General features: G+C 41.4%; 1 protein-coding gene across 2 annotated transcripts in view; it reads left to right on the forward strand.

Moving 5' to 3' along the window:
• The window catches only part of gart (phosphoribosylglycinamide formyltransferase), a 27,194-nt gene continuing 2,851 nt past the window's right edge, over positions 1 to 24,343 (forward strand). Inside the window, exons 1-19 of one of the 2 annotated variants that reach the window (XM_088331811.1) lie at positions 1 to 201; positions 434 to 543; positions 6,130 to 6,279; positions 10,459 to 10,554; positions 11,113 to 11,287; positions 11,352 to 11,463; positions 11,527 to 11,595; positions 12,051 to 12,176; positions 15,043 to 15,130; positions 15,192 to 15,446; positions 17,248 to 17,479; positions 17,647 to 17,741; positions 17,804 to 17,913; positions 20,326 to 20,524; positions 20,586 to 20,837; positions 22,730 to 22,882; positions 23,489 to 23,692; positions 23,758 to 23,889; positions 23,958 to 24,088. In XM_088331811.1, coding sequence (XP_088187937.1) covers positions 6,135 to 6,279; positions 10,459 to 10,554; positions 11,113 to 11,287; positions 11,352 to 11,463; positions 11,527 to 11,595; positions 12,051 to 12,176; positions 15,043 to 15,130; positions 15,192 to 15,446; positions 17,248 to 17,479; positions 17,647 to 17,741; positions 17,804 to 17,913; positions 20,326 to 20,524; positions 20,586 to 20,837; positions 22,730 to 22,882; positions 23,489 to 23,692; positions 23,758 to 23,889; positions 23,958 to 24,088 — 2,574 coding nt within the window. In that variant the 5' untranslated portion in view covers positions 1 to 201; positions 434 to 543; positions 6,130 to 6,134. Of the gene's footprint in view, positions 226 to 433; positions 544 to 6,129; positions 6,280 to 10,458; positions 10,555 to 11,112; positions 11,288 to 11,351; positions 11,464 to 11,526; positions 11,596 to 12,050; positions 12,177 to 15,042; positions 15,131 to 15,191; positions 15,447 to 17,247; positions 17,480 to 17,646; positions 17,742 to 17,803; positions 17,914 to 20,325; positions 20,525 to 20,585; positions 20,838 to 22,729; positions 22,883 to 23,488; positions 23,693 to 23,757; positions 23,890 to 23,957; positions 24,089 to 24,343 lie in introns of both variants that reach the window. The other variant, XM_088331812.1, reaches the window with a different exon arrangement.

The raw sequence follows: 24,343 nt of genomic DNA on the forward strand, positions 1-24,343 counted from the left end.
TCACAATGAGACAGGAGAGGTGAGCTATTTTCAGAACCCGTCTGTGGGCACCTGAGCTGTCTTGAGGGGGCACTATAGTGCCCGCGGGCGACAAATTAGAGACGCAACATCTTGCTCATCGCCTGGAACTACAATTCCCATGATGCAATCGGATTTTCCACCCCGAGGAAGTTGGACAACTTTAACGTCAGTCTGACGAAGGTAAGATGCGGAAACCATTTGTAGGTAAAGTAAATGTAATTTAAAACTTGTTTTTGAGTTTTTTTATTCAACGTTGTAAGTTATCTCTGAGAGTTGTTTTGACTTGTGCTAGCTTTTAGCACGTCTTAGCGCATCCTTGCTATAAACGTGATCCACGTGGTTTGCTCTCGTCTCTTAAGATGTGTGTGTTGATTGGAATTCTGTGGGTGTGCGTGTTTTTTTGCGTGTGCAGCCCACGCCAGGTCCACTCGAAGAAGTTCATTCTGCAGACTGCAAGCCAAGAAGACGCGTCCTCACCCCAACCGAGCTCTGGCTAATTCCCGCTTGGTTAAAAAGTCTCAGGTCGGTGTGGTTGCGATTGTGGAATGTGACAACTAGCTCGCTCTTTTTCAATTTTACACGCACTGAGTGCAAATTAAATCAATAAATGTATTCTAGTTTTATTAGTGTGACGATTTTGTTAAAATTATGATCGATTGCTTTGTCTTGTCGACGTGTGATGTTTGGAATTTAATTTTTGAGATGTATTATTTCAATACGTTTTTCGTTGATCTCCGTTCTTCTTTAGTTGGTTAATTTAAGCTAAGTAGTTTTTTTTTCACAAAATATCGAAAAGTGCATTAATGCAAGTTCTTTTGTGAACTCAAGCAAAATTAGAGTACTTTTTTAACTTATCCTCTTTGGATCGCTCGTTTCAACACGAATTTCGAAGAACCATCGTGTGTATTTCTTATTTTACTGTTCATACTTAAAAGCTGTATTATTTGACCACTAGATATTTCTCCGTTGTGTAGTGCAAACGAGTGCTATGGAGAACTCAAAACTGACCGAAATCGACCAATTTTCTCCAATCTCTTTGCCCAGTCTTTTGCAACTGTTTATACCGAAAAGCTGCGTTTCTTAAAGGGACAGTGTAATAGTTTCCAAAGAAATCTCGCTCTATTATGCTCTGCAACCGAAAATGAGTCCTAAAATACACAAGGAAGAAGACAAATATTGAGACTTAAAGTCATCAAACTGCTCCATTTTCATTTTAAAAACAGAATAAAATGTATGTATTTATTTATTTTTGCTGATCATTTTGCGACTACAACAAAAGGCTGCATTTCTTATAGCCTTAGTGTGTACTATTTGACCAATAGATGGTACGGTATTGTCTTATGCAAATGAAAAAACAGTGCCACAGAGCACAGTCTAGCAACAAGATGACAGACAAACATGGCAGCGACGTCTAGGTAGGGATTCCACTATTTGAAAGAAATACAGATTTCTCAACCTAATTTTTAAATAACAATTACTATTGGTATGATAGTTCATATATTTTGACTAGTGTTCAAATTAAAAAAGATACCTGAATAGTTTTTCTGTACCTCCAAGGAGGCTCTAAGTATTACACACTGTCTCTTTAAAGGGACTGTATCATCAATGTTGTTGTTGTTTTTTCTCTCCAAAATGCATTTTTTTTTTATAACCCGAGAAGGCTCTTGGTGATCGGCACTGTCCTTTTAAAAAAGTTTCGATTACTTTTCATGCATGTCTCAATAGCCTGCAATTGTTTCCAGTGTATTGTGATAAAATAAAACGTTCTATAACCTCTTGAATGAAAAATAGGATCTTTCTTTGTAGAGGACCTTTTCAGGAAATGAGAATTTTGTGATGAAGTTCTTTATTTTCTGTCATGCAATCACAAAAAGCAAAATGTCTTAAGTTCTGGATTTGTTAAAAATCAATGAAATATTGCAATCTTTTTAATATTTTCCCGATTATAGCTTACAGCTTACAAATATCGTTTTTCCTGATACTCGAATACAGGGGTGTCCAAACTTTTCAGAAAGCTGTCTGGATTCAGTAAGCTAAAAATGTGTGAGGGCTGACTATTCAGCCTGGTATTCTTTGAACAGTCTTTAATAAATTCACCCTCCATGAATAGTTTGAAGTGTTAGGCACTCTCGTAACTCGCCTTTGTAGCAAGGTCTCGTGAAAAACGGCTGCTGTGCCGTTAAAACGGCTTCCAGTTGCTTAACCTTTTCACAGCATTCATTTCGAGTGAGCCTTTTGTAGTCTGCATGTTTCGTCGTGCCTATTAATGTTGTATTCTTTGAAAACAGACACAGTCTCTTGGCAAATTAGGCAGTTGTTTCGGATTTCTGTGAAAAAAATACTCCAACTTGCACTTGTCCTGGAAGGGGTGACTCTCACAACTACTTTTCCCTTTTTTCATTTACCATTGCCATGTCGAAAATTCTCACGGAAAGCCAAAGGCAAGGTGGCCAAAGGGCTACTGCCGTCATCTAGTGACATGGTTATTTTTTTTTCTATACGGCAGGCCACATATTATTAATTTCATGACAGAGGCGGCGGGCAAGTAAAAATTTGATCACGGGCCGTAACTGGCGGGTTGGACTTAGGACATTGCTGCTCTTATATTTTGGGATTGAATATTTGAGTCTGGGCTTTAATCAGCTATATTCAAACAATAAGACTCGCAATATTTCATTTGATCTGTTGTGAATGCATTTTTTAATTGGTTTACGGAAAAACTTTATCACAATATTCTTCTTTTCTGAGACAATCCCGTATATTGTAATTTGTACAGGACTGAACTCTGTTACATTCTTGCGGAAATTTAAGATTTCAATCAGTTCCTCTCAACAGCTAAACAATTGACAAAAAAACAACATTTTGAGTTTTGCCATCTACATTGGCAGGAAAAACAAACTTTTGACTGCATGAGCCGTAGACCTTTTAAACTTCAACCTCGCCATTTCTTAAATTTATTTTCATGTTAATTGGGCCACGTTGGCACACTATACACGTATGACCGGCGCACACGAGACAAGAAAGACAAATTGCATCAGCCTAATCGGAGCGTTCTGTTGATGAGATCACATGGTGGCGAGCAAATGTCACGAGGGTCCTGATCTTTGTGACTGGTGGCCCTTTGTTCTTTACCAAATGATCGGCGCATGGACGCAAAAAAAAGTAAAATGTTAGGTATGCATGCTGACAAGTAAAGCTGTCACTGAAGACTATTTTAAGTCGACTAGCCAGCGACTATTGAAGCAATTGGTGGGATAATCGGTTAATTATTTTGGCAAATGACGATATCAAACACAATAGAACTGGTACAATAATACTACATTTCATTGAGCGTAATGCAGATTGTACAGAAAGTAAACAAAAATGCCCTACCTAAAACCAATAAGGCTCTGTCAAGTAGAGACCTATATCTTTAAACAAAACAGTTAATTTTTAGAGACTAGCGATTACATAATCAATGTAACATTTTTTATTCCTGTAATACAGTGGTTCTTAACTAAGGGGGGGGGGCAAGTTTCCATCAAGGCGGGCGTGTCTGACATCGGGGACCTTTTTTTTCCCCAGAATCAAGTGCTATTGCACCTCCACTACACTAGGGGAGTAGTGTCTCTCTTTTGGCAGAGAGTTTAGTCTACATTTCACCTCCATATAGCATATTGCACAGACTAAGAGCAGTGTCTGAAATAACGTCTGCCCAGACGCCCTGTGCGTGCATCTTTTGCGTCGGGCGTACAACTTACACGTCTCTGCCCGGGTGGTTGACAACCTTTTCAATAAATAAAAAATATTTTTATTTTTTAATTTGTTTTAAATCAAACGTTTGCTTTATTCCGATTTTGATGTCTTCGTTCGGTTATGGAAATTTCAGGATTTCTGTTCCTTTGGCAATTTGCATACTCGGCAGCCAATCATAAGCCTGCAATATAACTGTGCTTCCGGACTTTCCCAAGCGTTATAAGGTCGCGCTTTTGCATATCATTTTCAGAAGTAGACGCACAGAGAACACAAGAAAAATGGATAAGTGGTTAGGAATCAAGCCAAAACCTCATCCCCAGAAGAAGCTCACAAAATTTATGATGCTACAAAACGTAAATGTACATTAAAAGCATGCGACGCAACGCAAACATTGCATGGATGAAGATTAGTAAATACAGGTACATACTAATGGCAGATAGAAAACAGCGATGTCATATACATGCAATGAATGTTATAAGTATAAACTTAATTTTGAAGTGTTCTGTTTTATATTCTGATTATCATTCCTTAATACTTTGCAACAACAGGTTTTTTTGCGATTAGTCGTCTTATTGTGTTTCAAGTTGTGAAAAATGGGGCAGGCAATTTTATGACTGGGATGGCAACTTTTCAGAGTTGTCTGCCCTGGTATCCGGTAACTTTTTGTCATGAGTTTCAGACAGTGCTAAGAGCATTGAGTATATGTTGACACAATGTAGAGCGGACCCTCAAGTGACCCCATGAAAAATATTTAACACTGATGAGGTGACAGGCTGAGAGAAACTGGGTAAAGAGATAAACGAGCGGTTTTCTCCTAAACTTCAAAGCTAAGACGAGGAAGTTTGGTGAAGTGCACGTAGGCTTTACTGCACTCACTCACGTGAGGGTGCATTTTTTTGGCACAACACTGGCGTGCTTGCTATGTTAAAAATGTTGGCAGCAGACAGCACCAAGCCAAATAAATTAAGCTGTCACTTCAAGAAATCACACACCAATCACGCTTGACTTTTTTTCAGCAAAATGTGCCGAAAAGCAGAGATTTTCCATGGATGGAGGTGACGTCTACCACCAATATCTTGCAATTATTGTTTTGTCCTCACCAATTTTGTGTAATCGCCTAATAAAATAAAAGTTCGATCAATCAAATCAGCACAGAAAAGGGTTAATCACGTTCTCTCGTAAAGATTACTCAATGTTAGTTGCCCTTGCAGTGATTATTTCAGTTTGGGTCAAAATTTCAATGTGTTACCTTTCAAAAGAGACCGTCCATATTCTCCAAACGGTTCAAGTTCAGAATTCTATTTACTCTGGCTACGTCTTGATTGGGATTTAAGGTGAACTTTACAGGATTGTTAAGGGGTTAAGAGTTATGCGTACCAAGTTTCCCTCCACATCTCAAAATCCAATAAAATCTTCATCCACTGTGTCATTTTTGAACAACTCTCCCAACTCTGGAGATAGGCGATGCGCCACTTCCTCTTCCACATTGCTTACGTCAAACTAATCGTCACTCCTGCATCAATTACCGTTTTTGGGTGTGTATTTCACGTTTTGCAGCTTGTAATCGGCACAATATCGGTTTCTTTTCTGAGCCATTTTTTGTTCTTTTCCGCTTTTTTTTTTTTTTTTTTTTTTTTTTATAGATAAATTCAAAATTGTCGGTAATTTATCAACTCGAGCCTTTGAAAATAACATGAAATGATGTGTTAATAATTTTACACGAGTCGTACCCTCGGTCAAACTATGAAAAAATCTGTGACTTATAGTCAGAAAAATATGGTAATCATGTTAGTCTCCAACATTTTTCAAGATGGGAGCTGTTTTTTTTTTTTTTTTTTTTTTTTTTTTTTTTGAATGAATGAATGAATGAAAACTTCTATCTCTAATTATCACAAAGGGCGTCAAGTTATAAATATTTCTAAAATAATTATTTTATTACCATGTCGTTATTGTGTTATTACCGGGTTAAATATTGTAAATAGGGTTGAATAGACTCATTCAACCCCAACAAAATAATTTTATTAAAAAAAAATTACAATGACCTAGTACTGGTGAGCTGTTTCTACAACAGGTCTGCAAGCACCTCAGTTGTCCTTAGGTTGCACCATTTTGGAGACTTCAATCTGTGAGAGAAAACGTGTCTGGTGGCAATTACTATTGTTATTATCGAGTTTTCTCAAACGTCAACTAGTCGTTGAAATCCCAACGAGGGGAAGCTTTGTTTCTGATTTAATCTGCCTAATCGGAACCATAGTCAATGCAACATAATATAAGAAGGCAATTATATGAAAAGGTCAGCGCTTTGTCTCCGCTCGACATTTAGTTCAATGAGACGTCTCAGAGTTGATAAAGGTCCTTTTTTCCATTTGTCAGGAGCCATGGCTGAACGGGTGCTGGTGGTGGGCGGAGGAGGGCGCGAGCACGCCCTGGCGTGGAAGCTAGCCCAGTCGCCGCATGTCCAGCAGGTCCTGGTGGCGCCCGGAAACGCCGGGACCGTCAGCTGCGGAAAAATTTGCAATTCAGGTAAAAAGGGTTTTGCTTCACGTTCGTCATGCGTTGTGTTATATAGTCGACCCCCAGGATACGTCATTAATCCGTCTTGGATTGCGGATCGCAAATTGAAATTGCGGTTAAGTGGAGGGTAGACACCTATGCTAAATGGTGGCTAATGCATTCCTTACCTCAAATAAAAACATATAAATTACAAAAAGTATGTGGAATATATAAGTACATGATTTAATAGAAGTATAAATAAATACTCATGGAAAGCAAAAATAAAATTGTATTTACCTTTGTTGTGACGTGCATTGAGCTGGTCCAGTGGAGTAACAGGTGAGTTCAGCGGTCAGAGAAAACACCGGGTTAGAATAAAAATGGAATTTTAAACTTCCGTTGCTGGGATTGTCATGCCCCTAGATTTTTTTGTTTCCATGGTGGTCGGCACGGCGGCTGGGTGGTTAGTGCGCAGCCCACGATGTGGAGTTTGCATGTTCGTCCTTGCTTGGGTTTCCTCCGGGCACTCAAGTTTCGTCCCTCATTCCAAAACCATCCATGCCACGTTAATTGGCCAGTCCAAATTGTCCCTAGGTGTGAATGAGCGTGTAACTCGTCTGTCTCAACCAGTTCGGGATGTCGCCTGCCTGAAGACAGCTGGGGTAGGCTCCAGCACCCCTCGTGACCCTAGTGAGGATAAGCGCAGTTAATGGATGGAATGATGTTTACATGGTTTTCATTTTGCTTCTCCCTATAGCATCACTTCAAACCTTAGGCCCTCAGGGAATCGCTACAGTACATAAAATACAGCCTTGTATTACTTGGTCGCAAAGTTTTTTTGAAGAATAGTAGATGATTAACTGAATGAAGAGAAAGACACTGTGGGAGGTAGTTCAGCAGGAACACTTTGAGCACAGAAAGATAGAATTCCAATACGGAGGACAAAAAGAACATTTTAAAAAGGCAAAGTGGGAAAACGATCTTTATTTGGACTAATATTAGTTATATTAATGGCTCCGAAACATACTGTATGGTCTATCACTGACAAAAAAATCTAAATCATATTTTAATTTATATTTCTGCATCTTTTTCAGATTTTCTGTGTTTTTTCAGTCAACATTAGTTAGAAGTTAAATTGAATTGTAGTTTAAAGTTCCTGTATTGTACGTGTGTTCTTGCAAATGTTCTTTTTCATAGCATTTAAGTGTTAATATCCATCCATCCATTATCTGCACTGCTTATCCCCCATAGGGTCGCGGGGGTGCTGGAGCCCATCCCAGCCATCTCCGGGCAGTGGGCAGGGGACACCCTGAACCGGTTGCCAGCCAGTCGCAGGTTACACAGGGACAGACAATTCACTCGCTCATTCACACCTAGGGACAATTTTGACCGGCCAATAAACCTAACATGCATCTTTTTGGAATGTGGGAGGAAACCGGAGTGCCGGGAGGAAACCGGAGTGCCCGGAGAAAACCCACACAAGCACGGGGAGAACATGCAAACTCTACACAGGAGGTTCGATCTCATGACCTCAGAACTGTGCCGCACACGCGCTAACCGCTTCGCTGTTGTGCTGCCAAGTCTTAATATTTCTAATTTTATTCGGTTGTGTAGTCTGTTTTTCAGGGATTCTGTGTTGCTTGACTTTAAAGATGCACAATATAAAAAAAGTTAAAATTAGTTAACAGTTCACTGTAGTGTGAAAAAATAAAGGCTAGTATAATATAGTAGTATAATTCATTTCATGCATCTCATCTCATCAGCTGCACCGCTTATCCTCAGTAGGGTCGCGGGGATGCTGGAGCCCATCCCAACAATCATCGGGCAGTGGGCAGGGGACACCCTGGACTGGTTGCCAGCCAATCACAGGGCACAGGGGACAGACAACTCACTCGCTCAGTCACACCTAGGGACAATTTGGAACGGCCAATTCACCTGAAATGCATGTTTTTGGAATGTGGGAGGAACCGGAGTGCCCGGAGGAAACCCACGCAAGCACGGGGAGAACATACAAACTCCGCACAGTAAGGCCGGGAGCTGGATTTGAACCCACTCAGGAGGTTCCCACGACCTCAGAACTATGCCGCACACGCGCTAACCACTGCGCCGCCGTGCTGCCTCATTTTATGCATAACAATACATTTTTATTAATAGTATATCCGTGAAAGCAACAAAAAAAATCTTGAGTGCCGTTTGGGAGCCGAGCTGAATGAGGCGATTCGCTAAAAAAAATAACTACTTCCCACCACTTAAAGGTTGCGCATCACTTCACCACCACCCGAGTCGTCACAAGTAAAATACAAACTTATATATATAAATATATATACCGTATTTTCCGCACTATAAGGCGCACCTAAAAGCATTTATTTTTTTCAAAAGCTGACCATGCGCCTTATAATACAATGCGCCTTATTTATGGATCAACATTAAGTTTTCCAACTAACTTGCAGCCGCCGACTCGATTTTCCCCCGAACGCCAAGTAGTACGCGGTGGATGGTAGGATTTATTTACCGGCGTTTCATTGGCTAACCAATGTGTCAATCATCAGTTGAATCGATCACTATTGGCTAAAGTTATTCGGAGGTCAAGAGGCGGATCCTTCTTATCATTTACAGACTGCCATTGGCTCAAACGGCAAACAAAGCCTGCAATTGGCCGAAAAAGATGTGTCAATCATCAGTTGAATCGATCACTATTGGCTAAAGTTATTCGGAGGTCAAGAGGCGGATCCTTTTTATCATTTACAGACTGCCATTGGCTCAAACGGCAAACAAAGCCTGCAATTGGCCGAAAAAGATGTGTCAATCATCAGTTGAATCGATCACTATTGGCTAAAGTTATTCGGAGGTCAAGAGGCGGATCCTTTTTATAATGTGTAGGCTGCCATTGGCTTGAACAGCGAAACAAAGCCTGCAATTGGCCGAAAAAGATGAATGCGTATAGCATGTGGCCGATGGCATAGAGAAAGCATTTTTTTCTATTCTGTATTTGTAAATATTGTATTCTCCTGGATTTACTACCCTCACGGATATAAGAGGACATTGCCTGCACATTATTATGAACACAATGACTTCGGTGAGCTATTCCCGGTTTTATATTGTCTTGTTTCAGACTGAACTCGATGTTTCTGTGATAAGCGGTGCAGATAATGGATGGAATGGAGTGTCTATTTTTAAATTAAACTCAATTCCAAGTGTTTATTGTCATATGCACAGTAAAGTTGCGAGCGAAAAAGAAAATAGATACGAAGGAATGGTTATCATTTCTTGAATCCCAAGACTTTAACCTTCGAATCATGGAACGATGCATTTGAGTGACATCTTACGGACACCGCATTCGCACGTGTTCTCGACACGTATTTGCGTCTTTGCAAGCTTTCGGAATGTTAAGGGGGTAATAAGTTGGACTGAACTATCTGACTGTTTTGTCCACGTTCCCATTGTAGCGCCTTATAATCCGGTGCGTCTTATACATGTCAAAAATAGGACCAAAAACTATTTTTTCGGGGTGCGCCCTATAACCCGGTGCGCCTTATAGTGCGGAAAATACGGTATATATATATATATATATATAGCCCAGATGGTAAGGCGCCCGCTTTGAGACTGGGAGGTCGGTGGTTCGCGCCCCGGCCGAGTCATTCCTAAGACTTAAAAAGTGGTCGGCGGCGCCCTCTGTTGGCTGCGGCTGCATCGGCAACGGGTCAGATGCAATCGACATTTCGTTCTGTGTACATTGTTACACAGAATGACAATACAAGGAAATTATTATTATTATTATTATTAATATAAAATATGTTTAATATAAAATATGTTTAATAGATTTTCACTTCACCACCACCCGAGTCGTCACAAGTAAAATACAAACTTATATATATATATATATATATATATATATATATATATATTTAATATAAAATATGTTTAATATAAAATATGTTTAATAGATTTTTTTTTTAATTTCACAGTTTTGTGCGCTTGTTTAGGGTGGTGATGCCCTTGGAGAAGAAAATGGCAGCAGGTAAAGGAGGTAGTGGCCCGGTTGAACAGAGTGCTTTAAGATTTTTTTCGCTCTGGTGCGGTATTCCAATCCGACAATGTCCCTTGAACTGGACAGAGACCAGCTGATGGTTTTCTAGGCTTTTCTGATGACACTGAATTTTTTTCTGTCTGCTGTAATTGCAACTTACGGGAAGCTTTTTCTCACCGCAGAAGTGTCGATCAACAACCATGCCATCTTGGCTCAATATTGCAAAGACCATCACGTGGGTCTGGTAGTGGTCGGACCTGAGGTTCCGCTGGCAGCAGGTAAATCCCTTCTAAAGGTAAGCTCTGAAACCCAAGTCCAAGCCCGACTTGATTTTCGCCCTGGATTGGACCTAAAAAGTGGACTGGGCTCTATTATCCACCCATCATTGTTCTTCTGTCTCTGCCCCTTTCTCTTAAAGTGCTGTGCTCGATTATTAAGAACGTACTGCTACTGTTGTTTACGGACCATATTTCAACCCATCAAAATGACGGACGGACTTGAAATGTTCCTGTCAACTCTCACAAAAAAATCTGTCAATAATGAAAACAGAAATACAAAGGGTCTTGTTTAACTTATATTTTGTTACAAAAGACTGGCTTTAATTCGTTATTATTAATCACTTCTCCACCCGAATCACCACAAGTAAAATACCAACTTTCTGGTTTTCTTCAGGCTCGGCCTTGCAAATCAAGTAAATTGCTCGGGTTTGGGCATGGGTTGGGCTTTGATACCTGCGGGCCTGGGTCAGGCTGGATGTTTTAGGCCTGATCTTACCTCTGGTCCCCTCCCCTTTCTGCGTCCTTTGTCCTCTTAAACTCACCGTCCTACCCACTCAGGGATCGTGGACGACCTGACGGCGGCGGGAGTGTCGTGTTTCGGCCCTTCAGCCAAAGCGGCCCAGCTCGAGGCCAGCAAGAGCTTTTCCAAGGCCTTCATGGAGCGCCACGGCATCCCCACAGCTCGCTATCAATCCTTCACCGATGCAGAGGAGGCCTGCCGCTACATACGAACGTTGGTTCAGATTATTTTCGTACCCATTCCTTACATCATTCATTTATCTATTTGGGTGTCCCAGGGCTGACTTTCCAGCTCTGGTTGTGAAAGCAAGTGGCCTGGCAGCAGGCAAAGGAGTTATCGTGGCCCAAGACCAAGAAGAAGCCTGTCGGGCTGTGATGGACATCATGAAAGTGAGTTGCCAGGAGAAACTTTGATTCGATTTTATCCTTATTTTGACTTTGAATGCATCTTAGGACCGAGCATTTGGGGCTGCTGGTGACACGGTGGTGGTGGAGGAGCTTCTCCAAGGAGAGGAAGTATCTGTGAGTTTTTGGACACTAAAGTAGAAAGAAGCAGCAGTCCTCAAAGGTTTTGCGCAATTGGTCATTTTCAAGCATTATTTTATTCACCTGCATTAAATGGATATATTGCTTATATCACGAACAAATACATTGATTTTCATTTTGTTGTTGCTAGTTTTAGGCCTTTCTGGTAGATAAAATGTTTTATGTTGGCTCTGGTTCTTATTTGTGGTGCAAAAATTCCATATATTTTCATTTCTCTTTTTCTGTTGATATAAGTTTTTTTACCTTTGTTTTGTGCCTTGTGTCTTACTTAAAATGTTAAAACATTAAAAGGACAGATTGGAACGTTTTTTACTTTGCAGATTTTACTTGGTTTCAAGATTTAATAATTTCAAACTCTGACCAAGAGTAACAACGCCATCCTCTTTCCCCAAAATGTGTATTTGAAGCGATTTCCCCCTCTTTCTTTGCAGTGTCTGTGCTTTACCGACGGTTCCTATGTGTCACCGATGCCGCCGGCACAGGATCATAAACGTCTGCAAGATGGTGATCGGGGGCCAAACACAGGTGGCATGGGAGCTTACTGCCCTACCCCTCAGGTATTTATGATCTTTCATTTTTGTCACTTGTATATTGTAAACCTAAGCATTTCCAAATCCCCCAATATGTGATTTTCCCACGTAAAAAGCCCTATACACACTATTTTGGTCAGGAGTGAACTGATACAGTATGTAATAAGTATTTAGTCACCCACAAATTGTGCAGGTTCTTCTACTTCAAATTCGAGAGACTTGTATTTGTCAATGTGATAAACCTCAACCATGAGAGACAGAATGTGGGGAAAAACACACTCCTTTTGTTTGATTTTTAAGGAATTTATTTCCAAATTAGAGCGGAAGATCAGTATTTGGTCACCTACAAATAAGCAAGAATTCTGGCTGTCAGAGGTCTAACTTCTTCTATTGAGGCGCCACTCATCACCTGTATTAATGGCACCTGTTTTAACCCCTTATCGGTATACAAGACAACTCCAAACTCCACTATGGCCAAGATCAAAGAGCTGTCAAGACACCAGAGACAAAATTGTATACCTGCACCAGGCTAGGGAAACGGAATCTGCAATAGGTAAAACAATCATGTAAATTAATCAACTGTGGAAGCAATTGTTAATAAAAGGTAAAGACAAACAAGACAACTGAAAATCTCCCTCAATATAGGGCTCTATGCAAGATCTTACCCGTGGGGTCAAAATAATAACTATAACCGTGAGCAAAAATCCTAGAACCACACAAGAGTATCTAGTGAATGACCTACCTAGAGCTGGGAGCACACAGTAACAAAGGCTTCTATCAGTAACACAATGCTCAGCCGGGGACTCAAATCCTGTCATGTCCCCCCAATGCTAAAGCCAGTACATGTCCAGGCCCGTCTGTGGTTCGCTAGAGAAGATTTAAATGATCCAGAAGAGGACTATGAGAATGTTTAATGGGGAGATGAATCCAAAACAGAACGTTAAGCTAGAAACACAGGTTCTCATGTTTGGAAGAGAAAGAATACTGAAGAACACATTACCCACTGTGAAGCATCGGGTGTGGCTGTTTTTCTGCAAAGGGTCCAGGTCGACTGATATGTGTAAAGGAAAGAATGAGTAAAAATCCATCAGCACAGGCATTGAAGATAAGACGTGGCTGAGTCTTCCAGCATGACAATGATGCCAGACACACTTAAGGCAACACAGGAATGGCTTTGTAAAAAGCATTTCAAGGTCCTGGAGTGGCCTAGCCAGTCTCCAGGTCTTAACCTCATAGAAAATCTGTGTAGGGAGTTGAAAGTCCGTGTTGTCCAACAACAGCCCCAAACCATCACTGCTGTAGAGGAGATGAGCATGTAGGAATGGGCCAAAATACCAGCAACAGTGTGTGAAAAGCGTGTGAAGAGTTACAGAAAAAGTTCGGCCTCTGCTATTGCTAACAAATTCATAACAAAGTAATGAGAGGAACTTTTGCTATTGAACATAACTTGTTTCCCACCATGATTTGCAAATGCATTCTTTAGAAATCAAACAATGTGTGTTTCTGTTATTTTCCACATTCTCTCACGGTTGAGGTTTACCCTTGTTGACAATTTTGGGCCTCTCAAATATTTTCAAGTTGGGGAACTTGCACAATCAGTTGTTGACCAAATACTTATTTGCCCCACTGTACATTAATTGGGTCATTTGTAAGACAATGTTGCATAGACGACACACAAAATGCCCAATCGCAGCCCTCAAATACAAAAAATATTAAATAAAATGAGCACATGGATCAATGAGTGGGAAATGACTCGCCAATATTTCAACACCACCAAAGGTTTGTCATTTAGTTAAAACGACCCTCCCAAATTAGAGATATATACCAAACAAGACTGGGTCATTTGATTTGAAACAAACCCACATGCTGCTGGTATCTGACATCATAGTGTGGTATGTTGGGTGCATCTGACCTCTGGCATGTGTTAGAGGTCCTGTAAGAAAGGACTAATATGCTCCTTAGAAAAAATAATCTCAATTTACTTAATTGCCTATCCTAAAATTATCCATCCATCTATCATCTGCACCATTTATCCTCATTATGTGCTGGAGCCCATCCCCAGCACTCTTTAGGCAGTGGGAAGGGGACACCCTGAACTGGTTGCCAGCCAGTTGCAGGGCACACAGAGACAAACATTTCATCCACTCATTCACACCAAGGGACAATTTGTACCGGCCAATTAACCTGACATGCATGTCTTTGGAAACCGGTGTGGCGTATGAAACCCACGCAAGCACGGAAAGAACATTCAAAACTCTGAACCTGGATTTGGACCCTTGACCTCTGAACTGTGCCGCGGACGCGCTAGCCATTCAGCTGCCGTACCGCTCCTCCTAAAATTATGTTATATCTAATTACTAACTAAAAATATGAGACAATTTTGTTATTCTAAATGTTTGATAAACTTTACTGTTTATCGCAGTTAATAGGCGGCCAAACCCCTTGCAAAAATCCGCATAATAGCCCCTACATTTTTTACATACTCAGCCGGTGCCCGTTCACAGCAAGAATAGACCAGGGTTAATGGATTGCAGCCGCACGGGTGCTGTTCACTTTAGGCCGAAACGGCGGCAAAAAAAGAGCTAGCTGCTGGTCTCCTGCGCTTAGCAATAGCTGACAGGGCATAATGGATTGCGGCCTTGTGGGTGATGTTCATTTTAGAGTGAAATCACAGCCAAAAACATCAACCACAGTGTGCCCTGCTGCATTAAACGATCGAGGATAATCGAGCGCGGAATATGTTGTAACCCACGATGGACTGAGGCAGCAAAGCGTTGAGTAGCGTGGGATTACAGTAAATTTGACATTTCCCAAATGTGAAACTTTATTAACCTAAGATGTGTTTAAAATGGAACTTGACTTTTTTTCTGCAATAATCCATCCTGCGGCGCAGGTGAGTGATGAACTCATGGTGCAGATCCGAGAATCTGTCCTTCAGAAGACCGTAGACGGGATGAAGCAAGAGGGAACTCCTTATGTCGGTGGGTGACTGTTTTCTTACCAGTTTGTGGACACGGACATCATTTTCTCGTGATTCTGCAGGAGTTCTGTACGCTGGGCTGATGTTGACCCCACAAGGACTCAAAGTTCTGGAGTTCAACTGTCGCTTCGGAGACCCTGAGTGCCAGGTCTTGCTCCCCTTGCTGAAGAGCGACTTGTATGAGGTCATTTTGAACACCATGAAGAGCAAACTGGCCTCCATCACCCCTGAGTGGCACCATGACAAATCTGCCGTCACCGTGGTGATGGCGAGCGCAGGTTACCCTGGCGCCTACAGCAAAGGAGTTGTCCTCACTGGTAAGTGGCTGGGGGCAGTTATACATACGTGTGTGTGCGTGTGCGCGTGTTTTTTGGGTGGGTTTCTTCCGGGTACTCCAGTTTCCTTCCACATTCCAAAAACATGCATGTTAGGTTAATTGGCCGGTTCAAATTGTCCCTAGGTGTGAATGAGCGAGTGAGTTGTCTGTCTCTATGTGACCTGCGACTCGCTGGCAACCAGTTCAGGGTGTCCCCTGCCCACTGCCCGAAGATAGCTGGATGGGATCCAGCACCCCCGCGACCCTACTGAGGATAAGCGGTGCAGATAATGGATGGACATATATATCTGGATTAACACATACATTAGCCTCTGAACTTTTGTGACAACCCATGAGGGCCTGTACTAAGGGAAAAAAAAGGTCATAATAATATTTAATAATATCTAGCAAATAGTGACAGATTAAATTCGGATTGACACATTTTTTAGCCAATAAAATACCGAACATAATTTTACGCAAGTTTGCCAGCTGTTATCAAATCAGTGATAATCGTGAGCAAATGCAACCCGTGATCCGTTTTTATGCACGATTGTATACTTCGGGAATAAAGTCAAACATTTACAACTTTTTCACAATGTCTAAAATTTGGCAAAAGTAAATTACAAGAATGCAAAGTTTTTAGGGCTGTCATCTGGCCGTCTCTAAATGGCCACTTTTGGAAATGCTTAGTCCAGGGGTGTCGAAACTTTTTAGAAAGCGAGACAGATTTGGTAAGCTGAAAATGTGCGTGGGCTGACTATTCAGCCTGGCATTCTTTAAACAGCCTTTATTAAATTTGCCTTCCACGAAAGGTTTGCTGTGCTTGGCGATGAGCGTCGTAACTCTGTAGTTTGTCTTGATAGCATTTTTGTGATAAAGCGGTGTTGTGCCGTTAAAAGAGCTTCCAGTTTCTTTGTCTTTTCACGACGTCTCTTTCCAGTTAGCTTTTTGTAGACTGCATGTTTTGTCTGTCAGTGCATCTTGATTATTTTTTTTTAAAACAGCCACAGTCTCAAATTAGACGGACACAGTTGCTTCAGCTTTCGGTGAAAAATACTCCAATTTCCACTTGTCCTGGAAGCGGCTGCCCTGCCTGTCAACTTAATGGTGTAAATGGGGTGAGCTAAAATTCTCACAGAAAGCCAAGGGCATGGTGGTCAAAGGGCTACTGCCATCATCAGTGGTTATATACATATACTTTTTGTACAAACCTATTTTATACTGCGGCTAACGGAGGCGGGGCCACATATTATTAATTTTATGACTGACTCCTTGGGCCAGTAAAAATTTGATCACGGCCTAAATCGGCCCCCATGCCGGACTTTAGACATGCCTGGCCTAGTCTTACCGTTAGAAAAATGTCTAAAATACAGTTTTTAGTTTTTCAGATTGTGATCTAATTTGACAAGTAAGGCTTCAAGCTATTGCCCCACCTGTTGTCCAGCTAAGATGCCCATCCTACGCTCATCTGCGGCGTTTTATTTGCAAAAAAATTCATGCCGGATTAAAAACCTTCTATTCTTCTTCGATTACTCAATGTTAGTAGCACTATCAATAAATAACTTCAGAGTGTTGCCTTTCTAAAGAGACCAAAACCATCCGTATTCTTCAAACGTTTCAAGAACCGCATTCAATTTACTTTGGGTACATCTTGGATTGCGAATTTAAGTGAATTTTACGAGAATGGTAAGTGGCATAAGGAAGCTCGAAAGAGGAAAACCAAAAGGAAATGTACAAATATGTAAATATTTCAATAGGCCTAGTACATTCCCTTTATTTGTTTCTGCTAAATGTTTTTGCAGGTCTGTCCCAGGTGGAGGAGACGGGCATCCAGGTGTTCCATGCCGGTACAGCGCTGAAGGACAAGCAAGTTGTCTCCAGCGGAGGCCGAGTCCTGACCGTCACGGCGGTCCGTCCGTCTCTGGAGGCGGCGCTGCAGGCGGCCAATCAGGGCGTGGCGGGCGTCGGCTTTCCCGGCGCTGTATACCGCCGCGATATCGGCCACAAGGCCATTGCACATTTCAAGCAACGCAGGTGTGTTTGAAAGCGCTTCCATTCCATTTTCATAACTCATCTGTTTTTTAAATAAACATACTTTGGAGGAAATTCCTGTGTCTGTTTCATTTTTTATTAATTTGTATTTGTTAAACTTGTTTCTGTAATAACAAACAACAACAGTGATATAAGCATGTGTCTGACAGAGGCCTGACTTATAAAGACAGTGGTGTGGATATTGCTGCCGGCAACAAACTTGTGGATTTGATTAAGCCTCTGGCCAGAGCAACTTCCCGTCCCGGTAATTTTAGCATCTGAGAAGAAAGCATTTGCGTGAAATTTAGAATGTCTTCTGCTCGTCAGGATGCAACGCTGAGCTTGGAGGTTTTGCTGGACTCTTTGACCTTAAAGCTGCAGGGTTTATTGACCCCATTCTGGTTTCTGGAACAGATGGAGTTGGGACCAAACTTAAGGTGGGATTTAGTATTCTCACAACTGTAGAGTGCACATAAACATGTTAGTGCATTGTGCCTTTTGGGAGTGTTGTAAGGCAGAGAACACCGTGAGAAAGTGTTGGCGTTCAATGTGTACTGTATTGAAGATCTGAAGAATAAGGCGCACCATCCAACATTGTATTCGTCGAGATATTTTTAAATATATAAGGCACATGAATTTAAAACTAATGTAAGCGCTAGGGTTGTACTGAAAGGAATGGGAAAAAAAACTTGTACCATGATTTTTATGAAAGATGGCATCACCACTAAAATCAAATGATTATTTCATAGTTGCTCTATGTCAGGGGTCGGCAACCTGTGGCACGTGTGCCAGCAGTGGCACCTGGGGGGGAAGAGAGAGAGCGCGAGCGCGCGAGAGAGAGCGTGCGCGAGAGTGAGACAGCCAACGAACGAATCATGACTGCTCCTCGATCGAAAAGATCGCGCTCTCTCCAGCCAGCGTGGACAGATGACTAGGGGTTTGTGCAAAAAAATGACCGTGCTGTTTTGTGCATTATGCCCATTACAAGACGGAACATGAATTCAAAGCGGAGACATTAAAACGCGCTGTATCCAGATACGGCAAACATAGACACTAAAAACCTTTGTCGCTGCTTAAAACACCACCACTGAAGCTATCTAACCAATTGCTCACTGAATAGCAAATCACGGAAAACCATTTACTGATGGCGAATATTTTAAAGAAGCGTGTGTGTGTGTGCGCGCGCGTGCGTGCCTTCTGCATTGCTGCTGTTATTTCAAGTTTGGATATTTTCTGCAACAAGATATCATTGGTGAAATGGTATGTTAGCTGTCCATAGCACTTGTTTTTTGATTGTAGTTCATTGTTGATGAAGAATGGTTGATTGTGGTTAATTCTTGTGGTAAAAAGTTGAAGTCAGAATGGATACAGGCCTTTCCACATGTTGTTCACACTCATATTTTAGTTAATTGATGAACAAGAATAGTGGAAGATAAATAGGTCAGTTATACCAGTGTGCCGCTGGAATTTTATTTTTCCAAAAATGTAGGCCATTATTCAGTATTTTTGCACTCTTTAGAAAGGAACTGTAATAGTCACCCATATCAGTAGGTGGCAGTAGATTTTTATATACTTTTTATGTACTAATTACCTGCTCTTGAGGTAGCACAGTACAATTAATAACTTAATTTGTTTAACAAAGCGGTTTAAGATTGTACTGTAAAAAATAAAAACATGAAGCACATCATTATTTTTTATATTAAGTATTATTTTCTTTTTGTATACTAATTATCTGCTTATGAGGTAGTGCAGTGAAATATTTGACATAACTTCATTTTCAAACATTTTTGACGGACGGTGTGCCACGGAAATTTTTTATAAATAAAAGTGTACCTTGGTTCAAAAAGGGTTGAAAAAATGTCTATCCATGTTGTATATTTGGACTAGTGTAAAATGACTGCTCTGTTGGATATTAAAAAAATGTTGTACGAGTCATTAATCTTGGTGTGGCACACTGATTTACAAGGAAATTTGAAAGTGGCACTCTGCCCCGAAAAGGTTGCTGACCCCTGCTCTATGTAGTAGAAATCCATTGTGTTTGTCTTTCTAACTTTAGTGTCCTATTTTCCTGTATATAAGGCGCAATGCATTATAAAGGTGCATTTTTAAAAGTTTTTGAGTACACATTACAATCCGGATAACAACGTATATGAATGGGTATGTGTGTTATGCAGAACATAGTTTAATTCACACATAACTATCAATGACAGTAAGCTTGCCCATCTCAATCCCTGTGCACACCTGACACCATCGGCGAGCATTGCTACTGACAATCAGCATTTTGCTTTTGTTGGCTGGTGTGCCACATTTCTTATCGCCTGTATAGCCATTGCTATAGTACTGTTCCATTGTGTTTTTCGCATAGTGATGCTGTCTTAGCGTGCATTGAAAATGTTGAAAGTAAGAAGAGGCCTTCTTCAATTACAGTCTCAACGTAAACCCAAACTCCTAGAACGTTGAAAACATTTTTCTATTCGAGCAGGTCTGAGAAATGAATGCCCTTGCACCTGCATTATGAAGGAGCTTGACAGAGACTGCATTGATGTTACAAGCCAGATGAAGGCAATTGCAAATAAATTCCGCACATCTCCTGTAACATGTTAACCAGAGGGCACTCGAAAGACCTTTTGTCAAAGGCAGAACTGTTAACGTAAGCAGCATGATTTAATAAACTTTCCAATTTCATTCACATATACGGCGCTCCGGTTTATAAGGCACAGTTTTTAATTCCTGGACAATGTGGGGTTTTGTAGTCTGGAAAAGAAGGTTTGTGGAGATTTTGATTGATTTATCTTATATGATAAATATGCGATACATTTGATCGAATTACCCGTCTCCGCCTCCTCTAGATTGCTCAGGCGTGCGGGCAGCACGGCAGCCTTGGTCAAGACCTGGTGGCCATGTGTGTGAACGACGTGCTAGCTCAGGGCGCCGAGCCACTCTTCTTCCTCGACTATTTCGCATGCGGTCGACTAGACGTGGACGTGGCCTCCACGGTGGTGGCGGGTATCGCCAAAGCTTGCCAAATGGCAGGCTGCGCTCTGCTCGGTAAGCAAGCCAAAAAGTTTTAGGAAATGTGCTGCTGTATTTTACTGTCTTCCTTCCCCAGGCGGTGAGACGGCAGAAATGCCTGGCGTGTACGCGGCGGGGGACTACGACCTGGCTGGTTTCTGCGTGGGAGCCGTGGAGCGGGGGGCAATGCTCCCTCGCCTGGCGGACATCACCGAGGGAGACCTGTTGATTGGCGTGGCGTCTTCTGGTATCCATAGCAACGGCTTCAGCCTGGTCCGCAAGGTCTTGGGGCGAGCTGGCCTTAGCTACAGCTCCCAGGCGCCTTTTGGGAATCCTGGGCAGACCCTTGGTAAATGATTTTATATAACATATATATATATATATATATATATATATATTGTCTAATCTCATTGTCAACATTAAATAAATGGATGGATACATTTAGCACAGTACACCCCCAGTGACTTTGCTTTGTAACATTTTCACTTTAGGGCGTGGAATTATGCTATTTCGGCCCTTCTTTACAGCCTTATTCCCCACTTTATGACATCAAGAACAAATTATTTTGCGTGCCCAACAACTTAACAAATTCAATCTTGCAGTTAATTACGTCTACAATAGGCTTATTTGGTATTGGTCAATGCAAATAAAATGCTGTTCTGCTATTGGATTGCTCCCCGGCATTATGAAAATACAGATATATGAACTGAACTACTTCCCACTATTCTTTTCTCTCTCTAGTCAGTGCAGAATCTCGTCCGCTTAGGGTTACGATTTGTATTTTTGCTTTTCTCTTTATCATCACCTTGTACCCATGTTTTTTGTATTGTCTTGATTCCGTATGGGTCCCAAGATTTGCATTGATGCCGGAGGGAGCAAGAAAAACATAACCATAAAAACAAAGCTTGCAATCATCAATGAATGCAAATAAGGCACACAAATGGCTACCCTCGCTAAGTTTCATTGCTGTAACCCATCAATGATTGAGACTCTGGATAAAAATAAGGAAGCGATTAAAACTAGGAATTCCTTTAAGAGCCTTCCAATCATCGCAAGTGAAGTTTCAAAATCGGTTTCCTTTTTAGTCTTCCATCTGCATGCACCCGCTACTCCACATGACCAGTTTTTTCACGTCACACCATAGATGAATAAAATTGGACTTTCCTTTACACGTTTGTTTATTTATATTATATATACACCTCATCTCATTAGCTACACTGCTTATCTTCAGTAGGGTCGCGGGGTACTGGAGCCCATCCCAGCAATCATCGGGCAGTGGGCAGGGGACACCCTGAACTGGTTGCCGGCCAATCGCAGGGCAGTTATATATATATATATATACATTATATTATATTTTTCAGTGACACTGCTGTCAGTCTTGTACCACCGACAGACTGAGGAGATCTTTTCTTCCTCATGCCATGAGGATCTTTAACTCCACCCGGCAGACTAAAGGCCCACATTAAACCACACCCCCACATTGCATATTACCGTATTTTTATTGCAGTGTGTATTCTGTGTAGCACTATCTAGATACTTTATATAACACCCTACATTGGGTATCAACACGTCACTTTTGTTATTTGTGTATTGTATTCTTTTTGCTTTTTATTGTTTTGTTCTCCAGCGCAGGGATGCTGCTGGAAGTGTAAATTTCCCTGTGGGGATGAATAAAGTATCTGTCTATCTATCTTATACATAATACTTTTTTTATAGACAGTTAGTTAGTTCTTTGTTCCTTTATCTCTTTATTTCCTTATCCTCACTGTAAATGTGGACCTGGAGTCATCCAATTTCGTTGTCACAGCATATCCCATGTTGTAACAATGACAATAAACGCATATTCTATTCTATTCTATTCTATTCTATATAGGTTTGGAATACCTACTAATCCCTGCCCTGGGGAGTCTACTGTTTTTATGTGGTTTTGTAGCCTTTACATGCAATAAGTCATATTTCAAACTCAAATATATATTAATTATCCTTGATAAATACTGTAAATATGATGTCCTGAAGTGTCCTGTGACGCCCCTGGAGGCCTATAGGTGCACTGCAGAATATGCATCCGTAGAGAATATTTGGCCAAGAAAAATGCAAAAAAAAAAACAACTTTAACACAAAACTGCCACCCCATTGAAGGTTGAGATGGTTTGCTCATGAAAACCAAAGCTTTAGTCTTTTTGAATACAAGTGCATTCAATGGCTCGAATCTAACTCTCAGGACTTGGTGGTTGTCTTCAGGTGAGGTTTTGCTAACACCGACCAAAATCTACAGTCGTCTGCTGCTTCCAATTCTGCGTAGCGGCGCTGTCAAAGCATACGCTCACATCACTGGGGGAGGACTTCTAGAAAACATCCCTCGGGTTCTGCCACAGGAGCTCGCTGTCGATTTAGGTGAGGCCCACAATTTATCCACTGAAGTAAAATATGATGAGCTTTTTCTTTACCACTGACGTAAATTCCCGTCTTGTAATATTTGCTCTTAGACGAGAACTCTAGTCATCAGACTTTTTGAGGCGTATTTTTTATTTATTTATTCTATTTTAGGTTATTAGCATTTATTTTACATAACATGAGCTGATATAACTTAAAAAAGGCTGGGGGAAAAAAATGGGAAAATTGTGTGGTTAGGTGTTAGTATTCTTTCCTTTGGTTTTTAGCACTCGTTTTTCAGTTGCACAACACAATACAGCAGCATTTAGTGGTCAAATAATGCCCACTGTCCTTCTAAATATGACGTGCATACTAGTTACATCAAAATCATGTACAATTTACAAGTTTGGAAAATAGCATTCTTTGAAAATTCAAAATTTGATTGGCAGGGAGACCCTTTGGCAGTGAAATGGATCTAATTTCACCCAAACCAACTCATGATTACCAAAACATGGATTGGGTCAGAAAAATGTATTTCAATGAAAGAACAGACCTTTCTTTATGCATTTCCCGATTCCCAAAACAAAATTGACACTGAAAAAGGAGTTTGCTGCATTCCCGTCTCAGATGCGTCTCGCTGGAGCATCCCCCCTGTATTTTCCTGGCTGCAAAAAGAGGGAGGCCTGAGCGACCTGGAAATGAGCCGCACCTTCAATTGTGGCCTGGGCGCGGTTCTGGTGGTGGCCCCAGTGGACGCTCAGAGGGTCCTGCGTCAGGTCCAAGCCCACGAGGAGGCCTGGATCGTTGGAGCACTTGCACACAAGACGCCTGGTGAGTAGGCGAACGTCTGCAACCTCGCTTGCATCATAGGCTAAAACCGAAATCGGGCCCTGCAGGCGCTGAATCCGTTCTGGTCCGCAACCTCAAACACAGCCTTCTCAACACCGGTCCAGCCTCTAAAAATGGCCTCGGCGACAGCACCTTACCTCACAGACGGACCAAAGTTGGGGTTCTCATCTCTGGATCAGGTTTGGATATTTTTTTTCACAAACTTGGTTTATAAAGGTGACAAATCATTGTTCTGATTTCGAACCAGGTACCAACCTCCAGGCACTGATCGAGCAGGCCAAGCGCCCATCAAGTTGCGCGGAGATCGTGGTTGTCATCTCCAACAAGCCTGGCGTCCAGGGTCTCAAGAGAGCTGCGTTGGCGGGCATCCAGACACGGGTAATTCTCTGACGAAATGATTACAATTACTGTAGCTCCCGGTATGCAATATTAATCCTCTCTTAGGTGCGGATCACAAAGTGAAATTACTGTATAGCCGGGGGATAGATACCTATGGTAATTAGCTAATGCCTTCTGAAATCTCCCTACCCTGAAAAAAACATTAAGATAACTTAATAGCATCTAGTAAGTAATACTTGAGCGTGCAACGCCTGCATGTGCTAAAATAACATAATATACATGGATAGGAAAGAT

Source organism: Urocampus carinirostris, chromosome 3, assembly GCF_059441175.1.
Source record: "Urocampus carinirostris isolate Australia breed hairy pipefish chromosome 3, RoL_Ucar_1.0, whole genome shotgun sequence".
Taxonomy (NCBI): Eukaryota; Metazoa; Chordata; class Actinopteri; order Syngnathiformes; family Syngnathidae; genus Urocampus; species Urocampus carinirostris.